This window comes from Alosa alosa, chromosome 19, assembly GCF_017589495.1.
Source record: "Alosa alosa isolate M-15738 ecotype Scorff River chromosome 19, AALO_Geno_1.1, whole genome shotgun sequence".
NCBI lineage: Eukaryota > Metazoa > Chordata > Actinopteri > Clupeiformes > Clupeidae > Alosa > Alosa alosa.
The window spans coordinates 27,206,913-27,223,283 of record NC_063207.1 but is presented as its reverse complement, the minus strand read 5'-3'; the positions used below and the strand labels follow the sequence as shown (position 1 = coordinate 27,223,283).

The 16,371-nt window shown below is 41.6% G+C and overlaps 1 protein-coding gene across 1 annotated transcript in view; it reads left to right on the top strand.

Annotated features, from left to right (window-relative positions):
• Nucleotides 1-16,371, top strand: part of nol10 (nucleolar protein 10) — a 29,555-nt gene that overhangs the window by 5,235 nt on the left and 7,949 nt on the right. The window contains exons 3-16 of the mRNA XM_048228566.1: nt 1,343-1,441; nt 1,593-1,670; nt 3,434-3,471; nt 3,625-3,761; nt 3,875-3,940; nt 4,180-4,240; nt 4,343-4,428; nt 5,027-5,105; nt 5,769-5,918; nt 7,248-7,314; nt 11,585-11,637; nt 12,697-12,823; nt 15,486-15,565; nt 15,892-15,990. Of these exons, the coding sequence (XP_048084523.1) occupies nt 1,343-1,441; nt 1,593-1,670; nt 3,434-3,471; nt 3,625-3,761; nt 3,875-3,940; nt 4,180-4,240; nt 4,343-4,428; nt 5,027-5,105; nt 5,769-5,918; nt 7,248-7,314; nt 11,585-11,637; nt 12,697-12,823; nt 15,486-15,565; nt 15,892-15,990 (1,220 nt within the window). The remainder of the gene's footprint in view (nt 1-1,342; nt 1,442-1,592; nt 1,671-3,433; nt 3,472-3,624; nt 3,762-3,874; nt 3,941-4,179; nt 4,241-4,342; nt 4,429-5,026; nt 5,106-5,768; nt 5,919-7,247; nt 7,315-11,584; nt 11,638-12,696; nt 12,824-15,485; nt 15,566-15,891; nt 15,991-16,371) is intronic.

Here is a 16,371-nt window from a genome sequence, read left to right as displayed (position 1 = left end):
TGAACTGACACTCAACTGTTTAAAAACAGCACTCACTGTGATGCACTTATTTTACTGTACTGTACCGTTTTTAAATTGTCCTAAAATTGTTGAGAGAATTGCTTTAAAACTTAACTGTTACCATGTTGTCAGTCGCTTTGGTTAAAAATGCATCAGCCAAATGTAATGTAATGTAATAATGGTGTAGGCATATCTGTTTAAGACCCAAAGAGTGGTTGAAACGTACTTATTAAATTACACTGGGAGCAAAGAAGACTTCACTTTTTCCCTTTGCAACTGTCAAAGAAATCCCATAAACGCAGGAAGGCCTAAAGATTAGGCTCTTCTGCATAGCATTAAGTGATTTGCATGCAGTAATTTGAACACTGACCTTGATCTAGCCTACTTTGGCTATTTAAAGCTAATTTATTGCCAAAACATCACACAATATAAATGAGCTATAATAAACAATAAAGGACTTAATCACACACAAACTACTATTTTACTGACTACAAAAATAATAATTATGTAGGAAGTTAAGAAGTTTGAAACCCAGAATTGACCAAAAGTGAACTAAATTCAACACAAATGACTCAATACACTTGGAGGAGGCCTGCGTCCTTCCTTTTCCAGATATTTTAGGATTTGGATATCGCTTCAGTATCGAGTATCAATATATTTATGGCAGGTATTGTATCAAAGTCATAATTTTGGTATCGTGACAACACTATGCCAGAGCCACTCTGTTTTCTAGATGTCGAGGATCGGAGGCTCTACCACCAACAAGTGATGCTGCTCAATGGCATATTAGAAGAGCACATTATCAAGCTCTAGTATGGAGGCAAGCACACATACCAAATCCAGTGTTACTAGAACACTGAACTGTTACTAGAAAATATGGTTGTGTTTTGATTAGAATTTCCGAGTTTATTACATGTTAACTGTAATCATGTTCCCATTAAATACGTTAATAAACTATAGTATTGCTTATTTAATGCTCAAACATGTATTTAGAGAACACTTTTATTTGGTTTTAGGTACTTTTGAAATCAACCCAATTTAGGAAAAAATAAGCAAAAATAATCACTATTTTATGTTAAAATGCTGATTATGCAGCTTACAGTAGAACTCAGAATTGAGCTTGGTTAACAAAATATTCAGAATCAGCACCCTCAGATTAGTTAAGAAGGGTGGTTTACCAACTTTTCCTCAAATTTGCCGTCAGAAGTTCTCTTCTGTGAAGCTGCTCTCCCTATCTAAGGTATGACTGTAGGCATATGATCTCTGTAAATTGAGAACTATAAATTGTTCTGTGGCCAATTGTAAGGTGTGTTGATTTACTGAACATCGTGTTTCCCCTTAGATATCCAACGTAGGATTGAACTGATACAGGATTTTGAGATGCCTACAGTGTGTACCTCACTCAAAGTGTCACGTGATGGGCAGTACATTTTGGCTGCAGGTAAGCCTTAGAACATATTTATGACCTGAGATATTTTAATATATGGCATATTAGTAAATCTGTTTAATTAAATTTGAAGTCAATGTTATGTCTTTCTGCAGCCATATATAAGTGTAAGTGTAACCTGTTACTTGTTCACATGATTTTGCAGGCACCTACAAACCCAGGATACGCTGCTATGACACTTATCAGTTATCTTTGAAATTTGAGAGGTGTTTGGACTCTGATGGTAAGCAATAGTTTTGAGATACCTCCCATATGCACTATAATGAGGACAAAATGGCAATGAAACTGGTTGTATGGAGATCTAATGCTTTTCACATGAACTGAATATCTACTCAATGCCAAGGGGTAATATATGTGTCAATGTGCACTAGGGCTGCATGATTATGGCCAAAATGATAATCACAATTATGTTGATTAATATTGAGATCACTATTATTTATCACAATTATTCATTCATTTTAGTTATTTTTAGACTTGCTATCTGGCTCACCACATTTGTCCCCCATATTTACTCCCCTAAGTTGCTGCAAATATAGGCTTGGCTGCAACCTTCGAGCAGTTTTTGTGTGTGCTACTTTGTTAATATTTGGGTAGACTGCGAGTGAGGGGCTGAGACCGCACAGCCCAAGCTGCAAATAAATGTCAAAAGCAATATTAAGCTCACAATATTCAGACTGGCCCAAAACGTAATGACCCACAGTGAATCCTCCCAAAGCTCCCAATAACTCTGGCTCTGCTTCTCCTCCACGAGTTTAGTCGATTGGTTATTCGTTGATTAGTAAAACACTGCATAGTGCGTAGGCTACATTTTAATTATTGTTCACTCATTTTGAGTGTTGTGTCTTGAGACGCATATGCACATCGTAGGTTCCACACATGTAGTCTGTTAGTTACATAAACAGAACTCACGGATCCCGTCATCAGTTCAACTCTTATTATAGCCTACATCAGAGGAAGCAAGCAGGTTTCAGGCAAGTCAACTCACTTGCCTGAAAGCTGAAATATTTCTGAAACAATGGATGAGCCGCTTGTGTGCCACACATTCGATTTTTTGCCTAAATGCAGGCACATGGTCAGACAGGTTTAAGGAGCACTTGATTTGTTTCGTAGTGGAGCGTTCTATGGGTGGGGTACGCATTTTTAACATCGCTCGATCACGCAAATTTGATTGTGGGAAGCCAAAATCGTGAATTAAAATTCGATTAATTGTGGAGCCCTAATGTAATATCTACTGAGCTCCAGAGTCAGTGAAGTTGCTGTAGACTGGCATAATTCATTAAAAAATCATGTTAAGTGAGAAATGTTGAACTGGCTGTAGAAAAACCGACGGAGGTGCTGCCCAGCCCACGCTGATTTGAGCCACATACGCTTATCGACAGACCCGACTTTATTAGACGTCTGCCTGTAGGCTTGGTGGGCACTGGGCTTAAGGCTAGACTATGATGATGCTGAGGTCATCATGGAAATATCCTGTTTTCTTATGTTGCATACTCGAGGGTATACACACTGAAATCATGTCTCATAGATCAAGAATACCTAACTTCAGAGTTCCCACTGGTTCTTGAAATCCTTGAAAGAAAAAAAAAATAATGTTGTGGCCCTTGAAAGTTTTTGAAAATATACATAAATAGGAATGGATCATTGAAAGTGATGTTTTTCAACCATCTTTTGTTTTGATAGTCTATTTATGTTCATGTGTCTCCCCTTGTTGGTGTGTCTTTATTTTATGACCCAATACTGTCACACGCATGCATGATTACTGTACATGTATATAGGCTCTATGCTATAAACTAAGCTACTAACTGTAACTGTAAAAAAATGTAGACAAAATTTCGAAGATATTGTTGTAGAGACAGGCAATATTTAATTAGATAGCCACATTGTATCGGCGCGAGCACGGTATTGACCCTATACCTGATGCTGGTATCGTTCGACTCTAGTATTAATTATAGTTTTTACAGTGATGGTATTTATTTTCTTTTTCAGTTGTTGCCTTTGACATCCTTTCTGATGACTATTCCAAGGTAAGACATTTTATATATAGAATCCTTATTGTATCAGCAAGACTGTTTCTGTGTGTGTTTACTTGTACTTTTGCGCACTCATTTACCATTTACCATTTACCATGCACATGCTCATTTACTCATTGTACACTCGTGTGTTCCATTTGGGCGCAGCTGGTGTTTCTCCATATGGACCGCTACGTTGCGTTTCACTCCCAGCATGGCTTCTACTACAAAACGCGAATTCCAAAGTTTGGACGAGACTTCTCCTATCACTACCCCTCCTGTGACCTGTATTTTGTGGGGGCCAGGTAAGGTCTCACTGCAAGTGTGTTGCACCATTCAGGCATTTATGGTATGAGGATGGATCGCTTCCTCTTCTGATATGTAATGCAGTATGCATTGTTTTGATCTGCTCTTCCAGTTCTGAAATATACAGACTGAATCTGGAACAAGGCCGTTTCCTCAACTCTCTTGAGACCAGTGCAGTGTGAGTATCCTCCCACTAGGTGGAGCACCAGTACCAGGCCCACTTCTGTTCTGTCTTTGTCTTTGTCTACTTCCTTATGCATTCTTCTGAAGTTTCCATTTTCATATATAGTTCATACATAGTCACATATGTCAGAACACATGACCTCTAATCATGTCAGAGATATGTTGATATGTCTGAGAACTTTTCCACTCTCACCATTTTACCCTCTTGGGTGGGGTTGGGTGTCTTGTCTACAGAGAGCACAATGTGTGCGACATCAACCCTGTTCATCACCTGTTTGCAACTGGGACAATAGAGGTAGGGGAAGTTGAAGACTTGCAGTATCTGTAGCTCCTATATTTAGACTTTTGGATGGTATTGGTGGGCAATGTGTATAGTGTTTCTATGTGTGTTTTGCAGGGCAAGGTTGAATGCTGGGATCCGCGTGCCAGGAATCGTGTGAGCATTCTAGACTGTGCCCTGAGCAGTGTGACTGATGGCACAGAGTGAGTCCTCACACTCGTGGAGTTTTTCTTCTTCTACCATCACCACCATAGATCAGTGGTTTTCAAAGTGGGGGCCGTGAGGGGGTGCCAGGGGGGCCTCAGCAAGTTGGAAAGAAAAATGCTTGTTATACAATGCCATTATAATAATTTGTCACATATCTGAACATTATATTTCCCATGATAATAACTGGGAATAATAGTAGAGTGATAACTCTCATATAGCAGAAAGCCCCAAATGCAATTTTTACACCCTGTATGCTCCATCGCGAAGTGCTTGTGGCTAAAATAATTATTAGGATTAGCTTAATGTATTTTTACATTTGCCGTAGTATTGTCGATGGGTTTAATAGCACATCAAGGGGGGTCCTTGGCCAGAACCTAGTGGTTTTTGGGGGGCCTTGTCATGGAAAAGTTTGGGAACCCCTGCCATAGATCACATTGTTTTCAGTATACTTCACTATTATCTCATCACATCCAAAACCTTTGTGTGTGTGTGTGTGTGTGTGTGTGTGTGTGTGTGTGTGTGTGTGTCTGTGTGTGTGTGTGTGTGTCTGTGTCTGTGTCTGTGTCTGTGTCTGTGTGCACGCACTTTTGACAGAGTTGATGGCCTGCCATCAGTAACTGCACTCAAATTCAATGGTTCCCTCGGGATGGCAGTGGGAACCAGCACTGGTCAGGTGAGTGGATGCTTTATAGACCACATGGCTAAGCAGGTGGAGACTGATGCCTTAAAACAATACCAAAGAGTTTTTTATACCTTAAAATTATGTTTCCAAAATCGTTTCAGTGGTTCATGAACTCGTAACAGGGTGAACGGCAATTCTACATTCGAGCCCTCTATCGGCTATAACCGCACTGTGTAAGTTTGCCAGATCGGGTAGCGGATCTGTAGTTCGATGGAATGAGACATAAGAAACTACAAATTTGACTTGCATCTGATGTCGCAATACATCGTACTTTTATAAGTCATGCAAAATATTCTACCTTGTCTGTGGACATTGTTATTTGCAAAGCCAGTGCTGGATAAACAAATAGCGTGCGTGCAACAGAGGGAAAGTTCTTTGGTGTTGCTTTAAAGCTGACATTTTGATTAACTTATTTTAAATGGACATACAGCTCTAGAAAAAAATTAAGAGACCACTGCACATTTTTCTGATGTCATCCTACGGTTGCTGAGTGACATTCAAATGAGTTAATGGTCATATTCAAAATTAAGAGACCACATTTTTCTCACATTTTCCAGAGCTGTATTTTTGAGTGTATGAAAAATGCATGTTAAATGAGTTTTATCCCGAGCTAGTTGCGGGGACCACAGATTCACCTGTTTGGCCCTCCCGCAGGTTCTCCTGTATGACCTGCGGTCGTCACAACCGCTGCTAGTGAAGGACCATTACTACAGCCTTCCCATCCAGTCCCTCAACTTCCACGAGCAGCTGGACTTGGTGATCTCTGCTGACTCAAAGATCATCAAGATGTGGCACAAGGACACGGTAAGAGAGGCGCTCTTAACACAAGTGTCTCCTCCCCTTGAATTGAGATTCATGGATAGGTGAAGACATTGCTGAGGCTTGTCTCCCTATTACATTAGGAATCAATGTATGGTTGATTTCCTTTTACAGGTTTTTACAGGTCATGGAAATGGGTGTAACTTTGTATGGAATGTAGTGCTTGGGAAATCACTGTTCATAACACCTCCTTAGAACAATTTAACATTGCAAGTTAATTTGATTAGAAAGACCTAGGTCCTGTCCACATTAAGTTTGGTGAATCTAAATACGCATAATTATTTCTCCACTTAGCCATTCCGTCCTCATTAAAACGGCATATTCCAACACTGAAAATACTTTTCAAAAAGATCTCTGAGGTGGATAACTTTTAAAACTCTGGGTTTGTGTTATAGTATGTACAGGGGAAATGGAGAACTTCTAGCATGATGATGTGTGGTTGCCATCATAGTGATAAAAGTTAATGTTCCCGAAAGCACCACCAGCATGCATGTCTATGGCGTTTCAGTGTAGTGTGGACACAAAACTTTTAAAAATTTATAATGTAGGTGAGATTTTGAGGAATTATCTGTTCTTTATTTTCAGTATGCATGCTCAACTGTATGTTTAGCAATAATAGCAAATTTTATCTATCACAAACAACAACATCTCACCTAATAATTTGAATATCTGTACTTTGTTGCCAACGACATTGACACTAATACATGTGGCAACTTTTTGAGCAATGTTATTGGGCAACCACACAATCGGATCTATGTTTTTGACTGGATGATCATAAATATTTGCTTACTGATGATTAAAGAACTCAAAAGAAAAGAAATGATGTCCAATATCAATGGGAATGTGCCATAACAACAATACACAGGAACCTTGCCCAGCAATAGTGCTCAAAACGTTGCCTTGTGTCAGCTTAATTATATAAAATGTTGACATTAAAGTTCTAATCCGTGTGATGACATAACAGATATATGATATTAAGATATCCAATATACTGTACATTTGATTTAGTAGCACATAGATGTGGCACATATCATATTGTGTCCTGCTGTGACTGGCATGGCATGACATATCCAAACTCTGCCACTTAGAAGCAATTGGGCCGCATTTATAATTTTCAGAAGTTCAAATATCCTGAGTGAGATTGGTTGCCTCTGAATCTAATGATTTATTGAAGATATATGTGATTAGTTGCCTTGCCTTAGTCAAAGGTTGCCAGAATCACATCACATATGTACATAAATTGTTATTACAAATAACTTTTAAAAATGTTTGATGTCCTTTATGAACCTTTTTGACATATTTTGGTTTTTGCAGGGTAAAATATTCTCTACCGTGGAACCTCAGAGCAACATCAATGATGTTTGTATCTACCCAAATTCTGGTGAGTAGCAGTCCTGCCAAATTTTATTTTGACTCAACACAGAATTGTATTGGCCATCAGTGTATGTTCTCCTTACCACCAGACTGAAGTCATATTCTCCTGTAGTCCCTGTCACAAAATCTCTGATATGACCATTTTTGGACATCCTCAGCACTGGCCTTCTTTTATTTAGCAGCTCATGCTCAAAAGCATAGCGCTAACAAATACAGATATGAACCAGAGACATTCTAATGAGGAGACACAGCACTCAAAACATCCTCTATAGAAAAGCATGGGTTAAACCAATCGCATGCAACAACGTTGATCTAGGCTCTATTGGCAAATAAGTCATCATCCCTTTATGGTAAGAATGGGACATTCTGCCGTCCTATGTGATCATAAGCAGGACAGTAGGAGTAGGCTATAGGCAAAAAATCTATGCGACATTGGTTTTCCAGGGTAATTCAGGTGCGCAATATTGAGATTTCAAAGACTACTGTAATCTCGTCTGACGCATTCCATTTAAACGTATTGCTCAACACTGCTATTAGTCAGCTTTAAAAAAACATTTAATTAATTGAATCCAACCTGGCTCAACCCACTTATTGCGTTTGATCACACCTTAACGCTGGCAATTCTTTTGCGCAATACTGCGTTTGCTCTACCATATATGCCGGTGATATCGCTGCCAAACTCAGGGCCACTTCGTCATATATTAGTGTTTAATTTTTTAGAAATTATTGACTTTTTTTTATTTTTGATAAATCTATTAAGCTGTCTGTGGAAAATGGACTGTTCGCAGCTTACTGGATTCTAGATTTGTGGCATATTTTAACCTCCCTTGGCTCATGTACTGAAAAAGCCCTCTCTTTCTTAGTGATGCAGCTATCATTATCCATGGTGTAATGCTTCTTGTAAACACTAGATGGTAGCAGTAGTAACACAAACTGAATTTTATACACACTCTATGGGAATTGGTCACGTAAGGTTCATGTTACCACGTGGTGTCAAAGGGACACAGTAACACTTTTCTTACACTGTCAATACTTTTTACATTTGTGTCAGCAACTTGTGAGAAAGAAAGAGAATTTAGTGGTTTTCTGCTGATATAACTAATGTAAAGTGTTAAACAGCTAACCTTAGGGACTGGGACTTTAGCATTCAGTGTTTGAAAGAATAAACTATTCTGACCTTTGACTCTTACATCTAGTTTGGCTGGGAGATGCTAACCTTTAACCTTTAACTGAACATTCAGTTTATTGGAGAATTCAGTGGCTTAGGAGAAGGCTTTAATATCCAATGACAGATGATGGTGTTAAAGACAGCATTGCTGTCTGTGTACATATGGGTTGGGACTGTCCAGTTGCTGATAAGTCAGGAAAATGCCTGGAATTCTTGTGAATTGGAGGTTTTTTATCTCATAGGAGCAGTAGCGGCTCCTGGGTTGACAAATAATTAAAAAAAAAAAACAAGCAACATGTTTTTTTGTTGTTACGTGAGCAGAGGTCATACACTTTTTGCTAAATGCACTGGGGTATGATGTAACAAATATACAGTAATACAGTAATACATATGAATGTAGTGGGATTGCAGTTCATTGGCTTTACAGGAAGATGGAGATTTGATATTGCCCAACTGATACGATGGATGTATGTATCCATTATCTTGGCCTTGATAATTGTAACGTGGGGGCATTAACTCTGGGGTGCGCTGGTTCAGAATTTGGGAATTGTTTTCACTCACCTGGTATGCATTCGGATATAAGTGGGAGTGTGTTGCATTTCCTCGGTGTTCCTGGCCTAAGCCAGATAAACAAACCTATAAAGAATGTTCAGACGTGTCTGTGGGTTTCAGGGAAGAACACCTTGATATTCCTTTTCGCAGAATATAGAAGAATCTTTTCTTGAAATAGAATGGAACACCCATACATTTTCTTATAAGAACCCATTACCGGCTCCTGGGTTGACAAATAGGCGGTCAGAGTCTGATGATCAAGTTTAGAAAAAAAAAGGCACACTAAGGACGGTCCACAGAGATTTTGTTCATTTTTACGGCTCTTTCTTTCTATGGCTAGGCTATGAGCAAAATCTAGGGAATGGAATTACATAATGTTACCACTTGCGGTCAAAACACCGTTTTGTTCATGCATTATTAACCTATGGTTAACCTACATAATAATTATTTTATTCATAAGAAGTGAAGTTTAAAATTTTGAGATTCCAGACAAAAGCTACAAGGTAGGTACCGGTAATCAGCTCATTAGCTCAAATCAGTGGAGAACTACTTTGGGGGAAAAACTTTGGGGGAAAAGAGGGAAACAAATTAACCGAGAATTCGAAATCGAAATCAAAATTCCACTGGAGCTCCAAGCGTAGGCTTCACGCCGCATTACACCACTCAGCTCTCATAGTCAAGTTCAAGTTGTTTATTGTCATGTAGGCCTACTCATAAAAGAAATTATAAGTAACAAAATTATTGTGTTCAAGAGCCAGCTCAACTTTAAAGAGTAAATTAAAAGTAGGCTATTCATTAAAAAGGTAAATATTCTGTGTGTATGGGGGGTATACCATGGAATGAGTGCTTGTGTGTCCACCGTGGTTTGTATAGAAATTAATATTAAGTGACACATAAAAGTAAAAGGGCAGTTTTTTTTACGAACTCCTTGGAATGATTTGGAAAATTTGAGGAAGCTTGAACTATCAAATAGGATGGCGGCAGACAAATGGCCAGTGAATGAAAATCTGTCGGTAGCGGTATCTATGATTGTCACACACTTCATAGGCAATTTGCGCAAAGTTAGAAGCGTAGGCCTATCGTTCTCATGTTGGCCACAAACTTGTCTGTAACCCTGTGTGCCTCCACTGCATCAATGGCTCTTTTCTGCAGCTGTGCATAGAGCACATCTACACGGGGCATGATCTTGTAGAACAGGTCTAAAATGAATAAAAACTTGGGATCTAAGAGCATTCGAGAAAACCCTTTAGCCTCTCTAACTGAGATTGTATCAAAATGTCCAGATGTTTCAATTATTTTGAAACACTCCAAAATAAGCTTTTAAATCTTTTCGGAGATCTTGTGAATAAAGCGGAGAAACCATAAAGATCCGAAGAAGACACGCACTGAGGATGCTGCTGACGAGCCTTTTCCATCACCAGGTTCAATTGATGTGCATAGCAATTAGGGTACCGTCTTGCACTTTCTTCACGACTCCACCAGATGCTCCTCTCATGACACTAGCCCCATCAAATGTCTGTGCAATCAGCTTTACTTTATCTGTGTCACTCTCAGGTGAACAAACTCGTAAGCCTACACGATTTCGCACTTACACTGTAGCCCTCATCGAGTTGTGCTGCAATATTAGCTTTCCCCAGCATGGCTAATTTGCACAACTCAGATGCAAGCCTCAAGTTTTTTGCCTTCTCTAAAAATGTTTCATGTCACACACACCTACACTAGCCTACTCCAAACATCCCCTTGTCCCCAGAAGATCGGAAAAACAGGCATGGAAAACAGAACATTTTATTGCGTTTAGGACAACCAGAGCTTTTTATCAGACATATGGCCTACCACGAACGTGAAAATGTCTGATTAAATGACCGACTCTTGTCCTTTGTTTGTTGGTATACGATGTTAATGTCGGGCTGATCAGGTCCTAGGTCTTTGATAACTAATTTAACTACAAAATCAAGTCTTTCGAATGAGTTATTTCAGAGAAACTCCACACTATTGCACACACGCTGTTCACTTGGCATTTTTCAACTGTCTGTCTGACCTCACAAACCTCGTGCGGACTAATACAGTAGGCATACTACAGTACAGTAGGCATATCACAGTAAGTTCTGACGTCGTATAGGGTGGGCAGTGGCATGATCTGCCCACCCGACCTTCTACTAACCGCGCTCTAGCTGCAGTTCCATTATCGGTCGACAGATTTACATAGACAAACAGCAGGCGCTGAAATGTGACGTAGTAGGCCTACAACAACTATGGATATGATCAACGAGATCTTTGCGATCATTTCGAAATTTCTTTGCGAATCATACAAAAATGTAACATGATTGAGTACTTTGCCACAGATTACAATAATAAACAAACAACATTTTATTTAAAAAAAATATTTTGTGGATCTACTTTTCTAGTGGATGAATCGTTAGTAGGGCTCTGCCCCTCCTGCCCAAGTGAACGAGCCACGTCTGCATAGGAGTAACCTGTTTTACAGACCCCTGCTTTGTCACTGACACTCACACATTCTATATATCATATACTCATTTTCCATTCTCTTTGTGTGTAGGTATGCTTTTTACTGCCAATGAAGATCCCAAAATGAACACATTGTACATACCAGTAAGTATTTAAGTGTCTTGTACTTGTATTTTTGACATTGAACTGTTTTTTTTTTCTCTAATGACTTTGGCCTCCAATGACTATCACCTCCCAAACATACAAGGAAGGAAGAGAGCAAGATACAATACTTATCTTCATGTTCATATGACGACCCACCCATGGATTCCCTCCCCTGGGGCTTTCACTGTGAAATAGCTGAAGAACCACAAGACCTGATTACTCACCCTCATGTTGCCCATAGGCGTTTGTGCCAACCCCATGCCCTAATCGTACCGCTCCCTTGGACGTCACATTGATGATGGTGGTGTCAGCCAAGCTCCTTGTGCCTTTGCCACTATCATGGCTTTCTGGAAAGAATGTGTTGTGACACAATACAGCAGTGTGTTTGTGGATGGCACTGACATGTTCATGCGTGACCATGGCAGATTACTTTCTCAGAATGCTATAGGTGGAGTTAGTGCTGAAATATGTAGAGAAATACCCCCTGACAAGCCTCATGTGCAGATACCAGTCTGGGAAGGTTAGAAATGGTGTCATTGTCAACAGTGAAGATGATCTGTAGGCCATGTGTATTCCATAGATGGACATTTGGTCAAAGGAATTGGCCTTGACAAAGTTCACCCTAAAAAAACTAATGTCATTCTGTTACACGAAAAGTCAAAAGCAGGTGTTTCATCGTGTTAGAAGATATTTATGAAAGGACATGCATGGGTCTACTAATGAGAGCATAATTCACTTTAGTGTGCCCAAGTTTTATTCTCCACAGTGCAAGGTTAATAAGGCCATACTACTGATTTTTTTTTCCTTCACATGTCCCTTTTCAGTCGCTTATGTAAGCCTGGCTAAACACTGGAATGAAATGTAATGTTTCACAGTCTACCAAAAACACTCAAATACACTCAACAAATATGTCCTCCCAGGAAATGTGTGTTGGCCTACATGTGGAGGTCCTTCATGCTGATGATTGTTGATGTGGGGAACCCTGTGTGAATGTGGAGACCCAGTTCCCTCTCTGTTCTGGCCATTGCTCACTCACGGCTGTCCTCTGTGCCACCTCAGGCTCTCGGCCCTGCTCCGCGCTGGTGCTCCTTCCTGGACAACCTGACCGAGGAGCTGGAGGAGAACCCGGAGACCACTGTCTACGACGACTACAAGTTCGTCACCCGGAAAGACTTGGAAAACCTGGGTAATTTTTTGTTTTTAATTTGATTTCACTGAATCCATTTCTGTGTGGTCCTTCAGATTATGTGAAAATGGAAAATTACAAACTTGTCCTCATTGGCCCACAGAAAGCTCAGGCCTTTTCCACAAAAGCTGTCTTATAAGAGTGTGCTTCACTTTGAGATGGAATCCAATGCACTGCCTAGGGTAGTGTTCTGTGTGTTAGCCCGTTCCTTTACAGAGAGGTAAGAGGTCTCGCATAGCCGATTCTCCCAGGCATCTCCTGATGAATGGGTTATATTAGCCTCCACCAGACATTGGGTTACACCATCAGTAGAGGCTGAAATTTATGATGGCCTAGTCCCCTAATACCCCCTTTTGTGGCCCACTGTGTGTAGTGGTGCCAGGTGCAGGAAAGAAATCCTGCTGGTTTAGGCGGCCTGCTGAAATTCGGCCCTCGCCGCCAGCAGCACATGCTGATACCATCTGCAGGCGGGAGGAAAGAGACACCTCCACACGTGAGACAAGGGAGATGAGGGAGGGCGGGAGGAAGGAAGGTGGGAAGCGTGGAGGAGATGGCGAAAGGCAGTAGTGCAGCCATCAGCAGAAAGGAGATGAGCTCCAATGACAGGCACATAGCATGGGAATGGGGCTGAGGGGTGGGGGTGGGGGGCCTGGAGGGAAGCCCCACCACAGCTGTGGAATGCTGGGATTGTATAACAGTAGGCGGAGGCGGAGGGATGTCTGTCTTTTTTCCCCTCCCTTTGCTCTTTGATCACACCAGCATTAGACACGCACACACACTCACTTGGTTTCCCCTTTTCTCTCTCTCACGCACAGAGGCACAGATATGTCCATACATACACACTCTTCACCATCCAGGCACTCATATTTATACACAAGACCTCAATGGGGCCAAAGACTGCGCTTTCTCGCGCTTCACTGAGGGACCTCTCTCCTCCGTCCACCCACTGGCCTCCCCTGACCTCTCTCAGAAAGTTATTGCAAGGGAAGCCTTAGTTAAACAGGACACTCGCAGTGACGTCATGAGGGTTCACTTGTTCGATATTCCTCTCTTCTGTTTAGTCTTGCGGAGCTCCTCAGGTTCTCATGAAAACAGTTTAATTTCCGGATAAAGGAAGCCCAGATGACCGTCTCGGGTGTAGTGTTTATGGCCCTGGTCAAAGTGTTTATTGGCTTTCCTTTTTTTTCTCGTTTCTACAAACGTTCTCGGGAGTGGTAGTTATGTCACAGCGTGAGTGAGCAGTCCAGAGTTTTGTCACACACAGGATGAGAGAATGCCGCGTTGCTCCGCAACAAAAAACCTGGTGGCAAACCAAGCAACACTGCCGGCTGGTGTCCCATGAAAAGCGAGGGCTTCTAGTGCTTTAGGCAGAGCGTGTGGGTTTTGGTCAGTCATTGTTCACTCCAAGTCTTCGACGGAGACCATTTAAGTCCACACAAATCAAACTGTTTTCAGCCCTGTAGTCGCCGAGCGCGGGCGGACGTCAGTGGTATGCAGCCTTTTTGTTCCCATGGACTTTACCTGGATAAAGGCCGATTTTTATTTTTTTTTCCTTGGCTGATTCTGCTGTGCCTCGTTTGAGCTGTGGCGGCTCTGAAGGGGCCTGGCCCTGCCCCCCCCCCCCCCCCCACCCTGTACATCAAGCCTCAGATGTGGTTGGTGAGTCATGGGCCAGGTATCGTGGTGCGTGAGAGGCCCTTGAGCGGAGACCTGCATGCCTGGGCTCCCATCGCTTTTTCATTTGCCTTTTTTTTTTTTTTTTTTTTTCCGCTCGGAGGCAGCAGGAGCGATCTCCACCACCCGCCCCCCACCTACTTTGAAGCGTCCCCTCACATGCTTCGCAGACAGCGCCGATGCATCCAAGGCGTCCTGCGCAGGCTTCTCCGTTTGGCACACTGCTAATTAGCGGGCCACCCAGGACCTTTCCCACACGCATCAGGCATGCTGCCAGACGCCTTTACGTAAGGGCCTTGTAAATCTTGAGGCCCCCGTTACAGGAAGTCACCCTTGGGGGAGTGGTGGTTTCTCAGGCTCATTTCTTCACTCTCTCTCTCCCTCTCTCTCATTCACTCTCTCTCACATACATGCACACACACATACACACTCTCCCCCTAATGGATCATCTGACCTCTCCAGCACAACGGGTGTGAGGCCAGCTGACAAAAAAAGAAAGTTGTGTGTGGCTCTCCAAAGAACCACATCCATGGCTTAGAGTCAGAGTTTTGTTCCACACACATAAAGTCAGGGTTGACCTAACTTGTTAAGAGGGATTTGGTGCTTTTTTAATTACAGGCGTCCTGCAAAAGGCATTACTCTCCCGTCAAATCCAGTGAAAAAGCACAATGACTTATGGCCTCACATTTCAATTAGCCGTTCAGTTGTTCCAATGTACATGCACATGTATGGCGGTTGCACAACTCATGGCATTTGTCAGCTTTGTGCTGTGCCCTCAATGCTTCTTTGCGCTTACTTGGTTTCTTATGTGATCAACCCATCCATGTGGGGACCAATTAATTTCACTGAGATTTTGATTTGGATGAATTCTTGTAATTGGCCATACATTTGCTCAATATGCTGGAACTATCTTTGGTGGAGATAGTTGTGGTGTCTCTGTCTGTGTCTGCGTGTGGTACAGCTAACTGTCCTCTGATAAACCCTGTAGGTCTCACCCATCTGATTGGCACACCCCTCCTGCGTGCCTACATGCATGGCTTCTTTATGGACATCCGCCTCTACCATAAGGTATGTGAAGGTGTGCCTGTGCCTGTCTGTGAGAGTGTCTGGAATGCCAAACATTTAATTCACTCTATCTTCACTGTCAGTGTCAGTATGGAGCAGTTGCATTAATCTTCATCACGTTTTAATGAGCTACTGATATTAATCTGTAGGAAATGTTTGTCTTTTTTCCTACCAGGCATGCCCTATGTGTCTCATAACAGTGTTCTCTCTTTCAAAATGCAAAAACACATTGCTACATAACACTGATTGCTAGTTACAACATGCTGTCATATCATATGTTCTGAAGTTGGGAAACGGCCTGAAAGAACCCTGCCATGCTTTTCCATCAGGTCAAGACGATGGTGAATCCATTTGCCTATGATGAGTATCGCAAGGACAAGATCCGACAGAAGATTGATGAATCAAGGACCCAGCGGGTGCAGCTGAAGGTGTGGCCCTGTACACTGTGTCCTTTCATGCCTTATGGTTATTATCTTATATTTATGGAGATACTTTGCTCAAGGCCTGCATCAGGGATGCTGGAACTCATTTTGACTTGGGCGGACTGAGGTAGCCGGGGGGGGGGTGGTGGCACATAAGAAGTGAAAATTTGCCGAGAAAATGTTCTGCCTTTTAAAAACAGGTGTAGCCTAATCCAAATCGCGCTTAAGTCCGTCAAATAGAAAAACTTTCAGAGACATCAGAATCAGTAGGACACCAGTTTTGTTTCATTGTACCAGACCTATGTCAAAAGCAACATTAAATAAAAGGTGCTCTAAGCAATGTTACACAGTTCCTAAGCTAAAACATTTTTTGTCACATACAGCAAA